This window comes from Pelobates fuscus, chromosome 9 (genome assembly GCF_036172605.1).
Source record: "Pelobates fuscus isolate aPelFus1 chromosome 9, aPelFus1.pri, whole genome shotgun sequence".
NCBI classification, from domain to species: domain Eukaryota; kingdom Metazoa; phylum Chordata; class Amphibia; order Anura; family Pelobatidae; genus Pelobates; species Pelobates fuscus.
Window position 1 is genome coordinate 84,743,996 of NC_086325.1, and position 21,972 is coordinate 84,765,967.

The 21,972-nt window shown below is 42.5% G+C and overlaps 1 protein-coding gene across 1 annotated transcript; it reads left to right on the top strand.

Moving 5' to 3' along the window:
• The first annotated feature begins 8,331 nt into the window (after positions 1-8,331).
• VBP1 (VHL binding protein 1) lies at positions 8,332-18,285 on the top strand. The gene is made up of 6 exons (XM_063430982.1): positions 8,332-8,499; positions 11,071-11,195; positions 13,498-13,564; positions 14,926-15,024; positions 16,536-16,674; positions 17,488-18,285. The coding sequence occupies exons 1-6, from the start codon at positions 8,422-8,424 to the stop codon at positions 17,556-17,558; spliced, it is 579 nt and encodes a 192-aa protein (XP_063287052.1). The 5' UTR covers positions 8,332-8,421; the 3' UTR covers positions 17,559-18,285.
• Positions 18,286-21,972: the final 3,687 nt, after the last annotated feature.

Here is a 21,972-nt window from a genome sequence, read left to right on the forward strand (position 1 = left end):
TCCCGGTCTGCCTCTAATGCAGAGGCAGACCGGAGCACCATTAACCCCACGATCGCCGCAATTGCGGCGATCTGGGGTTAATTTTAACGGGTGACGGACGAGGTCCGTCACTCGTCATTAACGCATTCCCCTGAGTGACGGACCTTGTCCGTCACTCGTCGTTAAGGGGTTAATCTTTGATCATAGCTAAGAGGTTCCTTTCCTTTTATTACAATTATAGCCAGCCTCTGCACATTTTCTGGTGTCATAGTATCCTTCTTTAGAACAGGTGCCCAAAGTTGACACAGAATAAAAATGTACACTTTAGGCACAGGAACATAAAATATAAATACCTATCCCTGTGTAGCAAATGGACAGGAAGATTTAAAATATAAAAGATAATAACACAGTGCTTTCTGTATATACAGATAAAAGAACAAAGTAAAATGGTGGAATATAACTCACAAAGGCTCTATATAATGCGCTCCAGCGTGCCTATACAGGCTTAAAGATGTGTATTTCTTTCCTCTGTGATGGAAATACTGAAAGTGGAGGCTCCAGGTAAATGTAGAAAAACTTTATTATAGTTGAAAAATATAACTCTGGGTTAATAACCATATCGGGACAAAAAGCAGCGAGTAAATAACAAATGTAAGTCACTGCAGAAAGAAATAATAAAAGTCAGCAGACACATTTCGACTCGTCCTGGAGTCTTCCTCAATGCTCCCCAAGAAAAAGTCAGCAGATGCGTTTCGACTCCTCCTGGAGTCTTCCTCAATGCCGCAAGAAAAAGTCATCAGACGCGTTTCAACTCTTCCTGGAGTCTCTCAATTTCCAAAGTTGCACTGTATGTTCATGGTGTGGACTTAGTTTCCAAGTGTCCTGCTTTTGCCAACCCTGATTATTAACCTCTGCCCTCCTGGGGCTGTTTATGTGCATTTTACCTTAGTACCCTTTTTGCATTTACACGGATTATGTGGAAATTAAACTTCATGTACAGCAATTTCAGCAATCCAGTATGAACATAGTATTTGATAATAAAGAGGGCACCTGATAGGATTATTTACTAAAGTGAGAATTAAAAGTGAATTTTAAATGTAACTGGAACAAGAATGTGCTGTAAGTGTAGCTTACTCAAAATCTTTCCAGCTATTTTCACCTGAAATTCACTTTGAATTCTTTCTTTAGCGAATAACCCTGAGTGTGTGGTGGTGGTGTATGTTCCGATATGTGTGTGCACGTTGGTTCGTATTTGTGAATTTTTGTGCTTTAACATGGGTCTGAGCATGTGCGTGTTTAGGAGAGCAAATGTGTGTGCCAAAAATGACCACAAAAGGATTTTGCAAGGGGCCATGCTTCCTTATTGCCCACAAAATATAATCCCAAACCCAACATACAAACAGTGGAGTATTGTTGATCCCATATCAATGTTTGTCTTAAAATAATATGGTTAAGACAGTATTTCATAATTTCCTTAAACATAAATTTACATGGACCAGTAAGAAAATGTGATTTCCTTTTTTTTAAATTGTGAATATTCAGTGACATATTTAAAGGAACACTATAATGACAGGAATACAAACAATGTATCCCTCTGACTAGAGCTGTAATAACACTATTTAGGTTTCTGGCCCCCTCTTCCTGCCCCGTGGCGGAGACGATCAAACTTGATGATCTCGGCCAATCTAATGCTTTCCTATAGAAAGCGTTGTGAGGCTACTGCGCATGCACTGTAAAACGTCACAATGCTCAAATCAGCATCTCATCTCTGCAGGGATCGTTCAGCGCCTCCATGCTGAGCGTGGACCCTGGAAGTACCTCTAGTGGCCGTCTGAGGTGTCCCTAGGCAGTTATGTAAAATATTACCTTATAAAGTCTGCAGAGATGGACTATACTAACCACAAACAGCTATATTAAAGGGAAACTCCAGTGCCAGGAAAACAATCAGTTTTCCTGGCACTGGAGGGTCCCTCTCCCTCCCACCCACCAATCCCCGGTTACTGAAGGGGTGAAAACCCCTTCAGTCATTTACCTGAGGCAGCAGGGGAGGGCTGGCAGCCTCAGGCCTGGGGGGCAAATCCAGTCAAGTGGCCCATTGCACCCCTGAATCAGCTCACCATCCATGGCACCTTTTCCTGGTTTTATAACGGATATTGATATTATGCTAATTAGTAGCTCTTTGCCATACCCACTCCTTCGCGGCTCCGACTTTCAATGTTGTTAGAGCGCAGGCTAAGAATCTCTGAGCCTGTGCTCTGACTCACTAACTGAGCACCGGAACCACAAGGGATATGATCTGACTGCACCTACTGCTGGTGCGCACCAATGGACCACCAGGGAATCGTTTAAATTAAATATGCTGGTGTCCAAAACTTGTGAGCTGTGTTGGCCGCCGGGCGCCTCTGTTGTTATTGCGCCCTACATGACCCCACAGCTTGCATACCTCAAAGGCTGGCCCTTATGACAGACACACTGGCACTCACTCTCAATAACATACACACACAAACCCTGACAGACACTCACTGACAGGCAGACACACACACACATTCACTGACAGACACTTACTTGACAGACACACTTGCTGACACACACACACACACACACACACACACTGACAGACACCAGTGCCATCTTAACAGCATTATGGGCCCCCGGGCAAAGCAGAGCACTTTTGTGTGTGGGGGGTTTGCAGTGCACTATGTGAGTGGGGTGCTGCGTGTGTGTGGAGTGCTATGTGAGTGGGGTGCTGCGTGTGTGTGGAGTAATATATGTGTGTTGGGTGCTGTGTGTGTGTTTGAGGGGTGCAGGTAGCAAATGTTTTTTGTTTTTTTAATACTACTATACGTTAAATAAAATCTATATGTCCCCCCACCCTTCTTCTTACCTTTGGTGAAAGAGGTTGGGACACAGCCAGCCCTAGTGTGAATTCTGTACAGCCTGCAGCTTGTCTGGCTGCAGGCTGTCTCCTGTCCTCCTGCGCGCAGAATGCTGTGTGGAGCATTGCAATGGTAATGCGCTGCAACGCTCCACACAGCCTGCTTGCGGGAGGAACGATCTGCCTTACAGGTCGGACTCTCCTGCAGCCCTGGGTCCTAGGCAGCTACCTCTCTCCCCGATTGAATTGAGATCTCCCTCACCGGCACAAGGCCAGAAAACAAGGCCACCTCTCTGTTGGCCGGCAGGGGAGATCAAAGGATCTCCCCTGTTGGCCAGGCATGCTGGGAAGCGCGGTAGGGCCCCATGCGGAAAGACGGACCTGACAGACACACACAAACACTTCCAGACACACACACACTTCCACAAACACACACACTTCCAGACACACACACACACACACTTCCAGACACACACACACACACACACACTTCCAGACACACACACACACTTCCAGACACACACATTTCCAGACACGCACACACTTCCAGACACACACACACACACTTCCACACACACACAGTTCCTGACACAAACACACACACTTCCTGACACACACACACTTCCAGACACACACACACTTCCAGACACACACACACACACAGACACACACACACTTCCAGACACACACACACACACACACACACACACACTTCCAGACACACACACACACTTCCAGACACACACACACTCACTTCCAGACACACAAACACTTCCAGACACACACACACACACACTTCCAGACACACACACACACACACACTTCCAGACACACACACACACACACTTCCAGACACACACACACACACACTTCCAGACACACACACACTTCCAGACACACACACACACTTCCACACACACACACACACACACACTTCCAGGCACACACACACACACACACACACACTTACAGACACATACACACACACTTCCAGACACACACACACTTCCAGACACACACACACACACACACACACACACTTACTTTCACACACACACTCACAAATGTATTTTATTTCTTGTTGCTCCTACCTTTAGGAGTCCTCTGGGTCCTTTCCCCGGGGTCCAGTGACTTCCATGATATTCCTGCTCCTCTCTGCTCCCTCGCGCAGTTTAGTGATGCGGGGCCGGAATGACGTCATATTCCGGCTCCCGGCATCACCAGAGAGGGCGCGCGAGGGAGCAGGAAGATCATCAGCAGAGCTCCCTCACCGCCGCGTGCCTCCTTCCTCAGTGAACACCGGACGGTATATTGCTGCAGAGTAGGCACCTGCCACCTGGGACACGCAGGTGCCTACTCTGCCTTGCTACTGGGGCACCGTAAGTGGCCAGCTGGCCACTTGCTGGGCTCCCTGTGACAGGCTATCAGCCTGCTCCGCGCGGCACCCCCTCCTCCTGGCGCCCAGGACCGGCCCTGCAGTGGCCATTTTTCTAATTATTTAGGGCGGCCTGGGGGGCAATTGCCTCCCTGCCCCCCGGCCCAGCCCGCCCCTGTGAGGCAGCGACGATGTCCCTCGTCGCTGTCTCCTCCTCCGCGACGCTCCTCCCTGTTCTTCCGTCGGCCGAGACTGATCCCGCCCACCGGCCCAGGAGACCTAATGCGCATGCGCGGCATTACGTCTCCCCATAGGAAAGCATTGAAAACGAATTTCAATGCTTTCCTATGGGGATTTGAGCGACGCTGGAGGTCCTCACACAGCGTGAGGACATCCAGCGACGCTCTAGCACAGGTTTCCTGTGCTAGAAACCAGGAAGTTCCCTCTAGTGGCTGTCTAATAGACAGCCTCTAGAGGTGGAGTTAACCCTGCAAGGTAATTATTGCAGTTTATAAAAAACTGCAATAATTACACTTGCAGGGTTAGGAGTAGTGGGAGTTGGCACCCAGACCACTCCAATGGGCAGAAGTGGTCTGGGTGCCTGGAGTGTCCCTTTAAGCCAGGGCCCCAATCAGGGGGTGACAACCGTAACGGTTGTCACGGGCCCGGCGGCCCTGGGGGGCCCGGCCGCCCGGGCCCCACGTGTAGCGCATGCTGATGGGGCCCATCGGGTGGCCCACTCACTTAGGGCCACCCGATGGGCCCTGTATCTTCAGGGGCCCGGTCAGCGCTGCGGCCGTGCAATAGCGCGACCGGGCCCCTTTAAAAAAAAATCCCAACCGCAAAGTACTGCTGGGAGGAAGTGGCCCTCACTTCCTCCCAGCTCCCTCCCCTCCGCGCGGGAGGCAAGAAAGACAGGCAGCAGCCCGCAGGAGCCACGCCGACTCCCATCAGCCACAGCCTTCCACCTGCAAGAAAAGGTAAGAAAAATGTATTTGTGTGTGTATGTCAGAATGTATGTATGTCTGTATGTATGTTAGAATGTCTGTGTGTATGTTAGAATGTCTGTGTGTATGTCAGAATGTCTGTGTGTATGTTAGAATGTCTGTGTGTATGTCAGAATGTCTGTGTGTATGTCAGTATGTCTGTTAGAATGTCTGTGTGTATGTTAGAATGTCTGTTTGTATGTTAGAATGTCTGTGTGTATGTCAGAATGCATGTATGTCAGAATGTCTGTATGTATGTCAGTATGTCTGTATGTATGTATGTCTGTGTGTATGTCAGTATGTATGTTAGAATGTCTGTGTGTATGTTAGAATGTCTGTGTGTATGTCAGAATGTCTGTGTGTATGTTAGAATGTCTGTATGTATGTTAGAATGTCTGTGTGTATGTCAGAATGTCTGTGTGTATGTCAGTATGTCTGTGTGTATGTTAGAATGTCTGTTTGTATGTTAGAATGTCTGTGTGTATGTCAGAATGCATGTATGTATGTCAGTATGTATGTCTGTGTGTATGTCAGAATGTCTGTGTGTATGTCAGAATGTCTGTGTGTATGTCAGTATGTATGTCAGAATGTCTGTATGTATGTCAGTATGTCTGTGTGTATGTCAGTATGTCAGTATGTCAGTCAGAATGTCTGTGTGTATGTCAGTATGTCTGTGTGTATGTCAGAATGTCTGCGTATGTCAGTATGTCTGTGTGTATGTCAGAATGTCTGTGTATGTCAGTACGTATGTCAGTATGTCTGTGTGTATGTCAGTATGTCTGTGTGTATGTCAGAATGTCTGTGTGTATGTCAGTATGTCTGTGTGTATGTCAGAATGTCTGTGTGTATGTCAGAATGTCTGTGTGTATGTCAGTATGTCTGTATGTATGTATGTCTGTGTGTATGTCAGAATGTCTGTGTGTATGTCAGAATGTCTGTATGTATGTCTGTATGTATGTCAGTATGTCTGTGTGTATGTCAGTATGTCAGTCAGAATGTCTGTGTGTATGTCAGTACGTATGTCAGTATATCTGTGTGTATGTCAGAATGTCTGTGTATGTCAGTACGTATGTCAGTATATCTGTGTGTATGTCAGAATGTCTGTGTATGTCAGTACGTATGTCAGTATGTCTGTGTGTATGTCAGTATGTCTGTGTGTATGTCAGTATGTCTGTGTGTATGTCAGTATGTCTGTGTGTGTGTCAGTATGTCTGTGTGTATGTCAGAATGTCTGTGTGTATGTCAGTATGTCTGTGTGTATGTCAGTATGTCTGTGTGTATGTCAGAATGTCTGTGTATGTCAGTACGTATGTCAGTATGTCTGTGTGTATGTCAGAATGTCTGTGTATGTCAGTACGTATGTCAGTATGTCTGTGTGTATGTCAGTATGTCTGTGTGTATGTCAGAATGTCTGTGTGTGTGTCAGTATGTCTGTGTGTATGTCAGAATGTCTGTGTGTATGTCAGTATGTCTGTGTGTATGTCAGAATGTCTGTGTATGTCAGTACGTATGTCAGTATGTCTGTGTGTATGTCAGAATGTCTGTGTATGTCAGTACGTATGTCAGTATGTCTGTGTGTATGTCAGAATGTCTGTGTGTATGTCAGAATGTCTGTGTGTGTGTCAGTATGTCTGTGTGTATGTCAGAATGTCTGTGTGTATGTCAGTATGTCTGTGTGTATGTCAGAATGTCTGTGTATGTCAGTACGTATGTCAGTATGTCTGTGTGTATGTCAGAATGTCTGTGTATGTCAGTACGTATGTCAGTATGTCTGTGTGTATGTCAGTATGTCTGTGTGTATGTCAGTATGTCTGTGTGTATGTCAGTATGTCTGTGTGTATGTCAGTATGTCTGTGTGTATGTCAGTATGTCTGTGTGTATGTCAGTATGTCTGTGTGTATGTCAGTATGTCTGTGTGTATGTCAGTACGTATGTCAGTATGTCTGTGTGTATGTCAGAATGTCTGTGTGTATGTCAGAATGTCTGTGTGTATGTCAGAATGTCTGTGTGTATGTCAGTATGTCTGTGTGTATGTCAGAATGTCTGTGTGTATGTCAGAATGTCTGTGTGTGTGTCAGAATGTCTGTGTGTATGTCAGAATGTCTGTACGTATGTCAGTATGTCTGTGTGTATGTCCGAATGTCTGTGTGTATGTTAGAATGTCTGTACGTATGTCAGTATGTCTGTGTGTATGTCAGAATGTCTGTACGTATGTCAGTATGTCTGTGACTGTCTGTGTGTGTATGTCAGTATATACAAATACAAAAAGAGAAGTCCTGCGCTTAGTCCCATTACTGCTGGGCCAGCAGGAAGGACTACAATACACATCAGCCGCAATATATAGTAAAAACCAAAGAAAAGAAAATGTTACTTGCGCTTTCTCCTTAATCCCTATGTAGTTTTGGGATATACCTCCATTTGTCTAAATATACATAGGGATTAAGGAGAAAGCGCAAGTAACATTTTATTTTCTTCTGTATGTCAGTATGTCTATATGTATGTATGCCAGTATGAATTAATGTATGTCTGTGTGTATGTATGTAATGTCGGTGTATGTATGTGTAAGTCCTCATGCATGTGTGTCTGTATGTATGTTAGTATGTTTCTATCTGTCACTATGTATGCCTGTGTGTCTGTATATGTGTGTATGTCTCAGTATGTGTGTGTCAGTACGTATGCCTATATGCGTGTATTTCTGTTTCAGTATGTGTGTCTGTTAGTATGAATTTTTGTGTGTGTGTCTGTGTCCTTTTGTATCAGTGTGTGTTTTTGTGTCTGTGTATATTCCTGTGGGCGGGATTTGGAGGCGGACCCCGTGGGCGGGATTGGAGGCGGGCCCCAGACCCTGAGCTGAGTTAGGGGCCCCAAAATTTCTGGTGGCGGCCCTGCTTTAAGCTGTAATTGTTGTGGTCACTATAGTGTCCCTTTAATTGTGACAATATATAGAGCTGTATATATAGAGCCGGACCCAGCCGGCTGCCAGGCACTGAGTGCCGACACTGGGCAGCGCGCTGGTCACGCCATTTGAATACGCTTCATGCAAACGGTCGCGCGAGGCCACGCCCACCGACACGCCCTCCTCTTTTTGTTTTTGTCCCCCCTCGAGCAGTCCCGCCAGCCAATCGCAGCGCTCCTCGGCCAGCTCGCCCAGTAAGCGAGGCCGTGGTAATAAGGATTGCGACGCACGGGCACGTACAGCTCCCAAGATGGCGGCGACCGGTGAGAGCGGCGGGGTAACCGGAGTTAAGCGGGAGCATCTCGGCATTCCCGAGGCGGTGTTTGTGGTAAGATGTACGCTGCGTGCGCGCTCTCCCCTCAGGCCGCCGGGGGGTGTCCATACATGGCCCTTAAAATGGCCCGAGAGAGGCCCAGCGTGGAGGGATGTCATCATGGTTACTGAGGCGGTGCCATGCCTCCCAGGGAAGCTCGTGGCCGCATCAGCCAGACTGTCTGTCACACCCCAAACCGTCTCTCACACCCCAAACCGTCTCATACCAGCCAACATTATTTAAAATAATTACACCCACACACGTGCCGTGTGTTCTCTGCTGTGGAGATCTGTCCAATCTGTGCATTGTTAAAACCGCTGACAGGCAGCCCCAATGGTATGTGCAGGCCTTCACTATTTATAAATATCAAGCCCCACATTATGTCACAGTGCTGCACAATGGCTGGCCAAAATGTATGTAAGCATTTTAAAATAAAAAAGTGTAATTTCCATGTTTAGGAGGTGGTAATGGCCCAGGCATTGTTCTACTTGTGATGGATACATGTTTAGAACCCATGGCTTTAGAATAGCTGCATGTTAATAATGGTAAAATCTTTAACCCCTTAAGGACCAAACTTCTGGAATAAAAGGGAATCATAACATGTCATGTGTCCTTAAGGGGTTAAAGAGATGCTGTAGTGCTAGGAATACAACATTTTATTCCTAGCACATTAGCTCCTCCCCCTGCTTAGTAAGAGTTAAAATACCCTTACTGTACTTGCCCAATTCCAGTGCCAGTGGAACTCTGCCCTCTCTGTCATCCGATGTGGGTGCTAATGCGTAGATTCATCAGTTCCACCCAGTAGGAAAACATTGCTGTAATTCTTTCCTATAGAGAATTGACTGCTTCTGGATTTCCTCATGTAGCGCGTGTGAACGTCCAGCATCAGGCAACCAAAAGTTGCCTCGCCACCTGGAAGTGCTGCTGGAGGCAGTCTTAATCCTGCAAGGTAGTTAATGGAGTTCCTAGGAAACTGCAGTAATTACCATTGCAAGGTTAAGAGGACAGGGACATTGCACCCAGACCACTTCGATGAGTTGAAGTGGTCTCCGTGTCTATAAAGTCCCTTTAAAAACTATAGGCGCCCAGAACACTTCATCTTAGTGAATTGGTCAGGATGCAATGAGCTTTTAATTGTAACCCTATAATCTAATACATTGTCGTTGCAGTAGATACTGTGATGTTTGCAGTGTTAAACCACATTTATTGTCTGTCTTCCTGACATCCTCTGAAGGTGCTTCTGCTGAAAAACCAACTGATTCCATTATTTAATCAAATGCTCATAGAGCGCATATGATTGGTGCAGCATTTTGCTATGCGGGCACACTAGCCACACCATGCTTGCCAGTAGGGAAGTATTGGGTTTCTGAGATCATCAATCTTGACAATTTAAAACCGGTGTGGCAGTGAGGGAGTAAAGTTGTCAAAAACTATCTTTTAAACAAGTAGGGGTTAACACTGTAGTATTCCTCTAATATAGCATCTAACTGAGTGAGATTCATACCACTGTATTTAACTCTTTTTAAATGTAGTTTGTACATTAGCTGAAGACGTACAGAATTGAAATGTACCAGTAAAGCAACCTCTGCTTTCACATCTTCAATCTGAACTAATCTGTGACCTTTCCACTTTGTCTTCTACTTGTATAGTAAAAATAATTTTAAAAAGGAGTAATTTCATTAAAAGTTGTCTTCTGCATTAATTTGAAATGTCCACATTTATCACCAGCTCATGCCAACATGACTACATTACGATGTAAAGAAGCAGGGTTCTGACAGATTAAATATAATTATGCCAGTAAATGTAATCAGTGCTCAATGTTTCCACTGGCGAGTAGAGTACTTCTGTAACATTTATCTCTGGTCCACTCGTGCTACTCCTGTGGTCTTCACCTATTTGCCCTGCAAACCTTCTCCATGACAATGACCTGTTCGGGGTTCCCCATTCCTATACGCCCCAGCCAGCGCTAGCAACACTGGCTAGGACGTTACCATAGACACCACCATGCTTGTGCTGTGGTTGCTACGGGTGGAGAACAGAAGCACTGCCTGTGGGAGGTCTCTTCTGCTCTCCCTGTCAAATCTTCGGCATGTGCCGAAGAGCTGATTGACAGGTGGGAGACAGATATAGTTTTAAAATAGGTGTTTCTCCTGATTGTTACATTTGCCACCACAATTTGCACAGTGTATAGATGAAATGTCATGCTCTTTCCACAGTGCATGAGGGTTTGGGGAGAGAGGTCCTCTCTAAGGCCTGACTAGTAGCATATATATTAAGCCCTAGTTCAATATTTTCAAGATCCACTGTGCTTTTATGTATAGTTAGCAGTATAAGGTACATAAGTGAACCCTACATTTTCAGTAATGACCACAAAAGAATGATCCAAGCTTTTATATTTTCTCTTTATAAAATATTAATTTTGTATTAATTATTTATGGTTCCTTTTAAAGATATGTTTGGGCTGCACACACTCTTTGCCTAAACCAAGGAAACTGCCTTAAAGGAACACTAGTGTTTGGAATGTAAAGATCCATTGAACAGTTGAAGTTAACTGATTTGATTTCTGCACCTTATTCTTATATGCAGGAAGATGTTGAGGCTTTTATGAAGAAACCTGGAAATGAGACAGCAGATACCGTCCTCAAGAAATTGGATGAGCAGTATCAGAAATATAAGTTTATGGAAGTAAATCTTTCTCAGAGAAAAAGAAGGTATTTCATGTTTCCATTTGATTATTTTTTTTAAATGAAAATATTTTTCCATGGTGTAATGATAACATTTGTTTGTTCTGTATTTTGATTATTCTGATGTCTTTCTTATTGTGCCTCCTTAACGGAACACTACAGTCACAAAAACAACGTTGGCTTACTGAAGACATAGAAATTATGTCTGACATCTCACTGCTCAATTCTCTGCTATTTTAGGAGTTTCACCCTGAATGAAAACAAAATGTTTTTGTTTTACAAGTGTTTATGTGCTCTGTAAATTAAACTTTAACCACACACTGCAGGTCTAGAAGGCTATTAACAGGAGATTAGAGATTCAAAATGAAACATAATTTGTTATAAAGGAAGTTTAAACATTAGATCTATTTAAAGGATGTGTTTAGGGAAGCTGTGCACACTACATACTGGGAGGTGTGATTAGGGTTACATAAACAAAGTGGTTGAACTTTGGCAAATAATTGAGCAGTGAGACTGTAGGGGAATGATCTATACACCAAAACTACTTCATTAAGCTAAAGTTGTTTTGGTGACTCGTGTCCTTTTAAAAAGCACACTCCAATTGAAAAAAGTATGTATGTGTTGGCAAATTTCTAAAAGTTTGCATCCTTTCAGGGCAGTCTATAACGTGGGGCAAATTGGGCAGCTGCCCCGGGCCCAGTTACCCCCAGGGAGCACAAAGCAGCTGCCCTGTGTGCCCTCAATACACAAAAAATTATTTTAGGATCACCGATCCTAAAATTAAATTGTTGCGGGCAGCGGGCCTGCACACTAAGGGGGCCCAGGGCACCACATTCACCAATATATTCGGGCTGTCAGACTGTTCGGTGCCGCAAGGGAGCATTGATCCCTCACTGTGCCAAATCTGCCAATAGCCTGAATTATAAGGCGGGGGAGGGGGGTGTTGCCAGAGCCGGATGCAATAGTCTCCGTTTCTGGTTGAGCTTCCTTCCTTGAGCTAGCAGGAAGATCAAAAGATCTCCCTGCCAGCTGTTAAAAATCGACTCCCTGGTGGTCCAGTGTGCTGCTGGAGGTGCCGCACTCTCATGTGGTTCTGGAGCACTGTGAGTGTCAGAGCAGCCTGGTTCCCAGCCTGCGCTCAGACATCACAGTGCGCCGGAACTGCGCGGCAGCCCCAGCTGCACACTGGACCACCATGAAATTAACTGCCTCCTCTGCTTGAACAGAAGGTAATCCGGAGGGGGGCAAAGCAAAATATATTTTAATTCTGTGTGTCCCTCTAGCCTCCCTAACCCTGTCTTACTAACCACCCCTAATGTGTATGTGTCATTGTGTGTATTTGCATGTGTGTCAGTGTGTGTATCTTTGTGTCTGTGTATCTGTGCGTATGTATCTGTCAGTGTGTGACTGTATATCTGCATTTGTATCGCAGTGTATGTGTATACATGTCAGCATTCAAACACCAACACTACACATAAATACACCCCTGAATTCAAACTTCAACACTACATACAAACACACTCCTGCATTGAAATGTTAACTCTTCAAACAAACACACCTTGGTGTTAAAGACCAAAATTAAATATAAACACACCCCTGCATTCAAAAACGAACACAACACATAAATGTATATTTGCATTCAAACGCAAACACACCCCTACATGCATACAAAAACATGCTTACATTCAAACACTGCTCAGTGCTAAATACAACCCTGCAAGCATGGGGAAATGGTAGAGCCCCAGCTGTCAAAGCATTGTTGGAGTTGCATGAGTTGCATTGTTGGAGTTGGCCTTTTGGCCAACCTTGTAATGGCGGGGCACAAAAAAAGTCTTGCAACAGAGCCCTTTCTTCTTTAGTTCCGTCACTGCATTGCAGTGGAGGGCGTGATTGCATGGCAGGGTCCAGGGGGCCCAAGCAAATGCTTGCTCAGTGTCCAACTATTAAACATGGCCCTGCATCCATCGCACTGGTTTGGTTTATGCGTGCAACACTGTGATAATACTATGCAGACTGCTGCATCTAACAAAACCAATAGTAAATAAAAATTCGCTTATTCTTCTATATTTATTTTTTTTGAGACCCTGCAGTAAAAAGACCTGCAACCATGCAAATAAGTATTCCTGGCTGAACCCAGTACATTTTACAGTTTGGTATACGTAGTAAACCTGGATTTAGTCATGAATGTGTAAATCCATGCAAAAATGTTAGGTAAAAAAATTTACATAAAAAATAATTATTTTCTGTACCGCTCACTTCTCTGTAAGCAAAATTATTTATTTTTGAAAAATGATTCAATCCATTTTTCTTTTTTTTTTTTCCTTTACAGGTTAAAAAATCAGATTCCTGAAATTAAGCAAACATTAGAAATTTTAAAACATATGCAAAAGAAGAAGGTATGTTTTTTTTTTTTTTTCCCTCCCTACTGCAAAGTTTAGTGAATTCAGAAATATATGTTTGGGTATTATTTAATCTGTATGTAATTGACCTAGCTTCCTTTATTTATTATAAGGTTAATTTTTCTTCACATGTGACATGTCGCTACATCTAATTGAAGTGGGTATAGCTTCTGGAATCCCCTGGCACCGTCCTTCTGTACATTGGTGAACACTCTGGGCACCATACCAAATTAATCAGAAAGACACAAACACAAAAGTCTTTAATTCCGAGCCATTTAGCTCTGTTTATCTGCTTCTCTCTTGATTCTTGAAACAGGAAGCCTTGGATAGGGGCTTCACTGGTTTGGCTGAGAGTGTCTACTGTTGCTTCAAGCCAATTAGTACCTCCACATACACAAAACTACTTCAGAAACGTACAGATTTTTCTCAAGCCGCTTCCATGAAAGGGGAGCTAGTGATTAACTTAGAGCCACAATGAATGCTCTCAGCCGATCAGCTGTGCCGCTGTCCAAAGATTTCTGTTTCAATAAGTGGAAGGACATGGACAGAACTTAACTGTTGGGGATTAAACCTGTTTTATGAGGGGTTTAACCCCTAAGGCAAGGGTGCTCAAAAGGTGGATTACACTTTTTTTTTTTTTTTTAACTACAAATTCCACGATGTTTTATCATATGAAAAACATCAAGGTAGTTGTTGATCGTGCCAGGGTGTGAGTAGCCAAGGATTATCATGTGACATTGCCAGGGGTCTCCGGGCTGTGTAAAGGGACACTGCCGGGGGCCTTCAGACATTATAACCAATTCAATGAGTAGAAATGACTACAGTGTTCCTTTAAATGTTTAAATAAACTCCTATTGAGTCAATAGTTCCACAAGCCTAGAAATACGATTTGGGGTTTCATAATGTGGCTCCTCCTCACCTTTTATTTTATATTCTTATTTACTCTTCTTTTATTTGAAGTTCACTCTTTCTTTCAAGCATCTTGCCACTGAGACCCACTCCCCATATCTACTACTTTATATAGTGTTTTTGATGACCATAGTTTCTAGAATAGTATGCCATTTAGTTAATAACTGCCATCGTGGCTGTACCATTTTCCATGGACATTAGACAGATCCTGCATGGTTTTAGCAATATCCAGCCATAATTGTGATTGTGTTGTGACTCTCTTTACAAGGAGTGTTGCACTTTGGTTTCCGGTCAGTGGGTGCCTTTCTCTTCAGTGAGTGTTTTTATGAACATATTTTAAATGTTAAAGTACAAACATGTATTTTATTTTATAATGATGTTTGTCATTTAAGATTTTCATTTTTTAAAATTATTTTAATAAACTCTTCCCCTCTGTTATTTCTGTTTAGGATACAACTGAACCAATGGAAACTAGGTATTTACTGGCAGATAATGTGTATTGCAAAGCATCCGTACTGCCCACCGATAAAGTCTGCTTGTGGCTGGGGGTGAGTATGTTATATTAGCATTATATCGCACCAACATTCTGCAGTGTTTTAGTTTTATGGTAACCCAATTTAATGCCAAAATTGGGGATACTTGTGGCTGCCATGGCAACAAATACCACTGTACCCAGAAAAAAAGACTTGGTAGGTTGGTAATAAATACAAATACAAAAAGAGAAGTCCTGCGCTTAAGCTGCAAGGACTACAACACACATCAGCCCCAATATATAGTAAAAACCAAAGAAAAGAAAATGTTACTTGCGCTTTTTCCTTAATCCCTATGTATATTTAGACAAATGGAGGTCATTTAGTTGCTCCAATGGCCATTGGAGGGATGCCCGCCTGCCAACGTCAAGGCAGACCCCCCCTAAGCGGGTCCTAACACTGACCCTTCAGCCTGCTTCCTTGAGCTTCTGGCAAAGATATCTCTAATGAGACAGAAAGGGGTATTTTTTATATACACCCCTTTACTTATTAACCCTTAATAGGGAACACATGGGATGGGTAGCAGCATTGTAACCAGGCTGTGTGATACAAAGTAAATACAAATACAAAAAGAGAAGTCCTGCGCTTAAGCTGCAAGGACTACAACACACATCAGCCCCAATATATAGTAAAAACCAAAGAAAAGAAAATGTTACTTGCGCTTTTTCCTTAATCCCTATGTATATTTAGACAAATGGAGGTCATTTAGTTGCTCCAATGGCCATTGGAGGGATGCCCGCCTGCCAACGTCAAGGCAGACCCCCCCCTAAGCGGGTCCTAACACTGACCCTTCAGCCTGCTTCCTTGAGCTTCTGGCAAAGATATCTCTAATGAGACAGAAAGGGGTATTTTTTATATACACCCCTTTACTTATTAACCCTTAATAGGGAACACATGGGATGGGTAGCAGCATTGTAACCAGGCTGTGTGATACAAAGTAAATACAAATACAAAAAGAGAAGTCCTGCGCTTAAGCTGCAAGGACTACAACACACATCAGCCCCAATATATAGTAAAAACCAAAGAAAAGAAAATGTTACTTGCGCTTTTTCCTTAATCCCTATGTATATGGTTTTTACTATATATTGGGGCTGATGTGTGTTGTAGTCCTTGCTGCTTTAGCGCAGGACTTCTCTTTTTGTATTTGTATTTACTTTGTATCACACAGCCTGGTTACAATGCTGCTACCCATCCCATGTGTTCCCTATTAAGGGTTAATAAGTAAAGGGGTGTATATAAAAAATACCCCTTTCTGTCTCATTAGAGATATCTTTGCCAGAAGCTCAAGGAAGCAGGCTGAAGGGTCAGTGTTAGGACCCGCTTAGGGGGGGTCTGCCTTGACGTTGGCAGGCGGGCATCCCTCCAATGGCCATTGGAGCAACTAAATGACCTCCATTTGTCTAAATATACATAGGGATTAAGGAAAAAGCGCAAGTAACATTTTCTTTTCTTAGGTTGGTAATAAAGTTGCCATAGAATTACTCACATTTTGCATTCATATTACTTGTTTGACTTTTTGCATTATGTAGGCGAATGTGATGCTTGAATATGATATTGATGACGCTCAAGCTCTGTTAGAAAAGAATCTCTCTACCGCAAGAAAGAATCTTGAATCTACAGAAGAGGACCTTGATTTCCTACGGGACCAATTTACCACCACAGAAGTCAGTATCCTTTTCGATTGTAAATAAGCTTCTTTTTAGAATTTTAGAAATGCAGTTGTTACATCAATTACACACTCTGTCTACACTATTGGTAAAACTGTCACATAACTCTGAAGCCTCATAGAAAAGCATTATTTCAGTGCTTTCCTACGGGGACTTTGAATGCAGACATGGAGCTCACAGCGCATGTGTCGCATTGGATAATTGGAAGATGAGGCTCTGCCTACTCAGCGATGTTGCGTGAAGCGGAGAGGTAAGCTGTGACAAGGGAGCTTCCTGCTGGAAAAAGATAAGTAAGACTTGGTCTCTTTTTTTTTTTTTTTTTCATTCTACTTTCAAGGAATTATTGATCTACACAATGATTTTGTTAGTCTGTCTCGTTATGCTTTGTGCAACTTTTTTAAAAGCCGCATTGCTACTGTACTTTCCTCCGAATCACTCGGCATGCGGAGACCAAGGACAAAACCATCATGTAAGACCAGAGTTTGTACCAATGTTTCCCCATCAAATGGGTCCTGCTGGTGAACCAGCCCATATCTTTTAATTCATACAGGCATGCTGTGTTTTTAAAGCAAGTATGGAAGTAACCAGAGCTGTCACAGTATTGGCTCTTCAAAACAATGTAGTATTTTTTTTTTTCTTTTTAATACTTACTTCCTGCTTTCATTGCCTGTCAGGTTACCTGTGTTCTATGATTTGTTGGATTCTGGGTGTCCCCAAGGCACCTACAAGCTGGCCACCAGTTGGTTTTTAAGTGACCCTCTATGGAAACTATGGAATATTCGTGATTTGTTGATTTCCTTGACCAATTTTCCAGATATGGCTAGAGTCTATAATTGGGATGTAAAAAGAAGAAACAAGGATGATCCTTCTAAAAGCAAAGCATAGATCATATTTTAAATGAAACCAGTTTCCATGCCCACATTGTTTTAAAAAAGAAAAACCAAACACCCAACTATTTGGAATCGATGCATTCTCTCTTCATTTTCTAAAGTGAACTACTGTTCAAAAACCAGGCACCATTTTATTTATTTGTTCAATCCAACTTCATTTGTCTTTTTTTATTTTATATAAATATCATGGAATGAAGAGGAAAAGGCACATAGTATAGAAATTGCTCCATCTCACAATTTAGAAACTGCAGAGAAACACTGATAACATTGTGTAACTTCAATTGTTAATGCTTTCCATAGTCTTACAAGTTTACTATATTTGTTTATGGTAACCTACAGAAAAGAATTTGGATCTTAACATTGACCATACAATAGAGCTGATGCTTTTGTATACGTTGGCTTTTTTCTGTAGATATATTTTTTCCACAAGATAAAGTCCACAACCAGCCTTTCTAGCACGTACATTCTACAAACATTTTATGCTACCTATGTATGGATCTTAACCTTCCCCAATTTACTTTAAATGCAATATATAATTTGATTATGTAATGGTATTAGAACACTTTTTTTTTTTCTCCCTTTTGTCCTCCGTCACTACTCATCGGAACACAGCCTTATTATTTTTGTACATTATCACGTTTTGTTTCATAAAGGTGCCATTCTGTATCTTTGCCTGTACTATTCTCTGAATAAAGTTCTGTGCCACTGAGCTTGCAATTCTATTCTGTCTGTCTGCAATGTGTGTTTTTATAACTTGATCTGTAATTGGAAAGGGTATGTGCCTAGAGTGTGTTAGAGTATCACCGAATGCTAAATCGAATTGTCACATTTGTAAAGGTGGTTTATAAACTGTTTTTATCAAAACAATTTCCAAGGTGTCCCTCTCCCTCCCCCCCCCCCCCCCCCCCCAATGTGGTTATGTTGAAATTAAATAGGTGAAGATAAATTTCAATGGTCTATTTTCTTATCGCACACTATATTAAGTAAGGTGTATTGTATCAGTAAAGTGCCTGTCTTGCTGTTGAACAGTCAGTTCTTGAATTTCACGTGTTTGAAGCAGGAAAAATGGGCAAGTGAAATGATCTGCTTGACTTTGATAAGGTCCAAATAGTGATGGTTCGATGACTTGATCAGAGAATCAAAACGGCAAGTGTTATGGGGTGTTACCTGTATGCATTGGTAAGTACCTTCCAAAAGTGGTGCAAGGAAGGAATAGTAGTGAACAGGCACCCGGCTCATTGATGCATATGGGAAGCGAAGCCTGTCTGCTCTGATCATACACAAAAGCTACTGTAGCTCAAATTGTTGATAACGTAATGCTTACCATAAAAGAAAGTTGTTAGAACTCAGTTGGACTGATCAGCATGACCATGATGACACCTGTCCATTGCCAAAAGCACATTCAATGGGGACGTGAGCATCAGAACTGGACCATGGACCAATGGAAGAAGGTTGCATGGTCCGACGAATCAAGTTTTCTTTTAGATCCGATGGATTGCTGATGTGTATGTCGTTTACCCTGGGTAAGAGATGATGGCAGGGGAAGAAGGTAGTCTGGCAGAGGCAGTGTTATGGTCTGGGAAACCTTGGTTCCTGCCATTCATGTAGATCTTAGTTTGACATGTTCCACCTATCTAGAAATGTTTTTGCAGACCATGCATATCCCTTCATTACAATGTTGTTCCCTGGTGGCAGTAGCCTCTTTCAGCTGGGAAGATCCCTTAGTCAGGAACCAGTGTGAGTTTAAAAAGTTTTTATTAACACATGTCAAGCAAATAAATGGCATAACACGTTTCAACCTACTATCTTGAGAGGATTACTACTGCTTTTGGGGGACCTGATATTTGAAACACTGCAACCTGTTGTCATCTGGGATTGCTGATATGCCTTTATAGGGCCGAGCCCACTCATTATTGGCTCTCAAATTTGTGAGTGTTCCAAGTAACTCTTCTATAGTTACACAGTACACTGTTTTTTTTTGTTTTTTTTACATTGGGTTCAATTTACCATCCGTTATTGTAAGGTATTTCTGACGAATGTGTCACCTTTAATTTTTCTTTAAAGAATTGTGTATTTCTTGTGGAATTTAAGCCGCACTGAGTTATATTGGTAGTGCCACCTATCCTTAAAATCTTTTTTGTACTAAATGTTAAAATCAGGACATGTCTCCAATTTGACCATATAAGTTTGTCAAACTCTAGTAAATGTATATGTGGGTTATTGCTGTACTTGGTGTAAATCTATCTTTTGAAGTAGCAGGACCAGGGCCTGTGCTATGGTCACAGAAACCAGGGTACAGATTTTTTTTGGGGGTGCCCCAGGTGGGTGTGGTTATGTAAATCTCCTCCCATTTGGTAATATCCATTCAAGACATGCATGATACTGTGGCAACAACTCCACCTATCAATCCACAAGTCCCAGCCCCTTTTGTAATCAGACACACACACTGACAGTCACACTCTCACTGACCAACACATTAGCACATTCTTGTGCATACATGCCAACAAATACATTTTTATTTTTTTAGACCCCTCCAGCCTCCATACCTCTGGGAGAGCTGGTGTGGGTCCTGTAATCTTCGTTTCTCCCTGCTCCCTTTTTAGTGACATCATATTCCGACTCCTGGTGTACCAAGGAGTGTGGGGGAGCAGTGAGCAACTAGAAGAGGCTGCCTGCCTCCTCCCTGTATTTTTCGGCAGAGAATGTATTTGGTAAATAAGTGCCTGCATTAGGGACACTATAAGGTGGATAACTGGCCACCTCTTGGACCCAGTCAGGCCATTCTTCTGCTCCTCTCAGCACCCCTGCTTCTGGCTACCTCATGGGCCTCCTGTCACAGGCCATTGTTCTGCTACTCCCTGCACCATCCTTTCTGGTGCCTGGGTGGAGGGTTAGAAACACGGTAGAATGCTGCAAAGATTGGATGAACAAAAGGAGTAGGAGTTGAGATCTCCTTTAATAGTTACAGATCAGTTGCTATGTCATACATGTACATCAAGTTAACAGCACATAGACTGTTTTCTGTAGCAGATCTCACTGTATAGTAAATGTAAACTATTTTGATTAGACTGTATCCAAGAATACACCTGATAATTTTGTCTTAATACACTCCAATGAATGCCATTCATTTCAACTTACCTCGTCACTTCTCATCACACCGTGCTCATCTTCTCCTTTGCCAGAACCCCATTTTATCTCTCCCATTTCACATCAGTTGCTCAGGCCCTATAAATAAATACTAGGGCATTGGTGCATTTGTCTACCTAGTCCACTCTTTTTCCTAAAAATGTTTTATGAAGTGTTTTTGAGTGTTGTTGCTATTAAGAAAGAAATGTATCATATGGGAATGTAGATGGAAATTGGTAATGATCTATTTGTATTATGAAGGTTCTCTTTCTTACAAATTGGTCAAGGTTAAAATGTTTATAGTCCAAAGGAAAGTTACAAGTGTAATGCTGTGGAGCTATTTATTGTAGTAGTTCACAAAGTGCATGGAAAAAGAATTGTATATTATGTCCAATCCTGGTCTGGGGTTTCAACACATATCTCTATTTAGGAGATGGGGAGTAAAGCTTGAAGACCTTTTGGGGATTTTAGTTGACAGCAAGGTAGTTCTCAAAAAGGCTTATAGAGTTGAATTTGACTACTAGCTGTAAGTTGTATGATCCTCCCCTCTCCCCGCCCCTGTATCAATTATCACATATAGGAAGTGTGCTGTAGTGGTTATGGTACCAGGAGTGCCTTGCTAAGTTTGTCTAATTATATTGGTGTGGATACCAGGGCACTCCTGGCACCATAACCACTACAGGGCACTGTAGTAGTTTTGGTGCTTGTAGAGTTCCTTTTTAAGCTTTAAAGTGGCAAATGTAATTAATATAACTCACATAACAAGGTTAAAGAAGGCAAAACGCATGTGTTGTCTGACTGTAGCTCCCAGCTAGGACGCCCAGGCTTATAGATGCATTTATTTAATTGTTACAAACAAGACACTAATCAAGTGAAGTCAATTCTGAATTTGCGTCAAACCTTTAATGTCAAAATTATGACAACCATATTGTGATTTATGTTTTTGTCGGCATTAAACATAACAAACCATATGACAAAAAAAATAACTTTTGAATTGCATCAGAAATAGACTGGGTGGATGTCTAAAAAATAAAATAAAAATAGGTTGTACAAATGAAACTCAAGGTTATATATTTAAACCTTCATGTGAAGGAAACACCTATGGGTTTCAGTGGCCTAGTACTTTATTAATGAAAATGAAATTGTCCATTAAAAACTACTCTGGTCACATACCACAATTAACCTGCTTCAATAACCTCTATTGGTTTGGTCAATTGCAGGACTTACAGGGTTACTTTTATATATTACTAGAGTAAGAAAAAAAAAAAAACCACAGAGACATC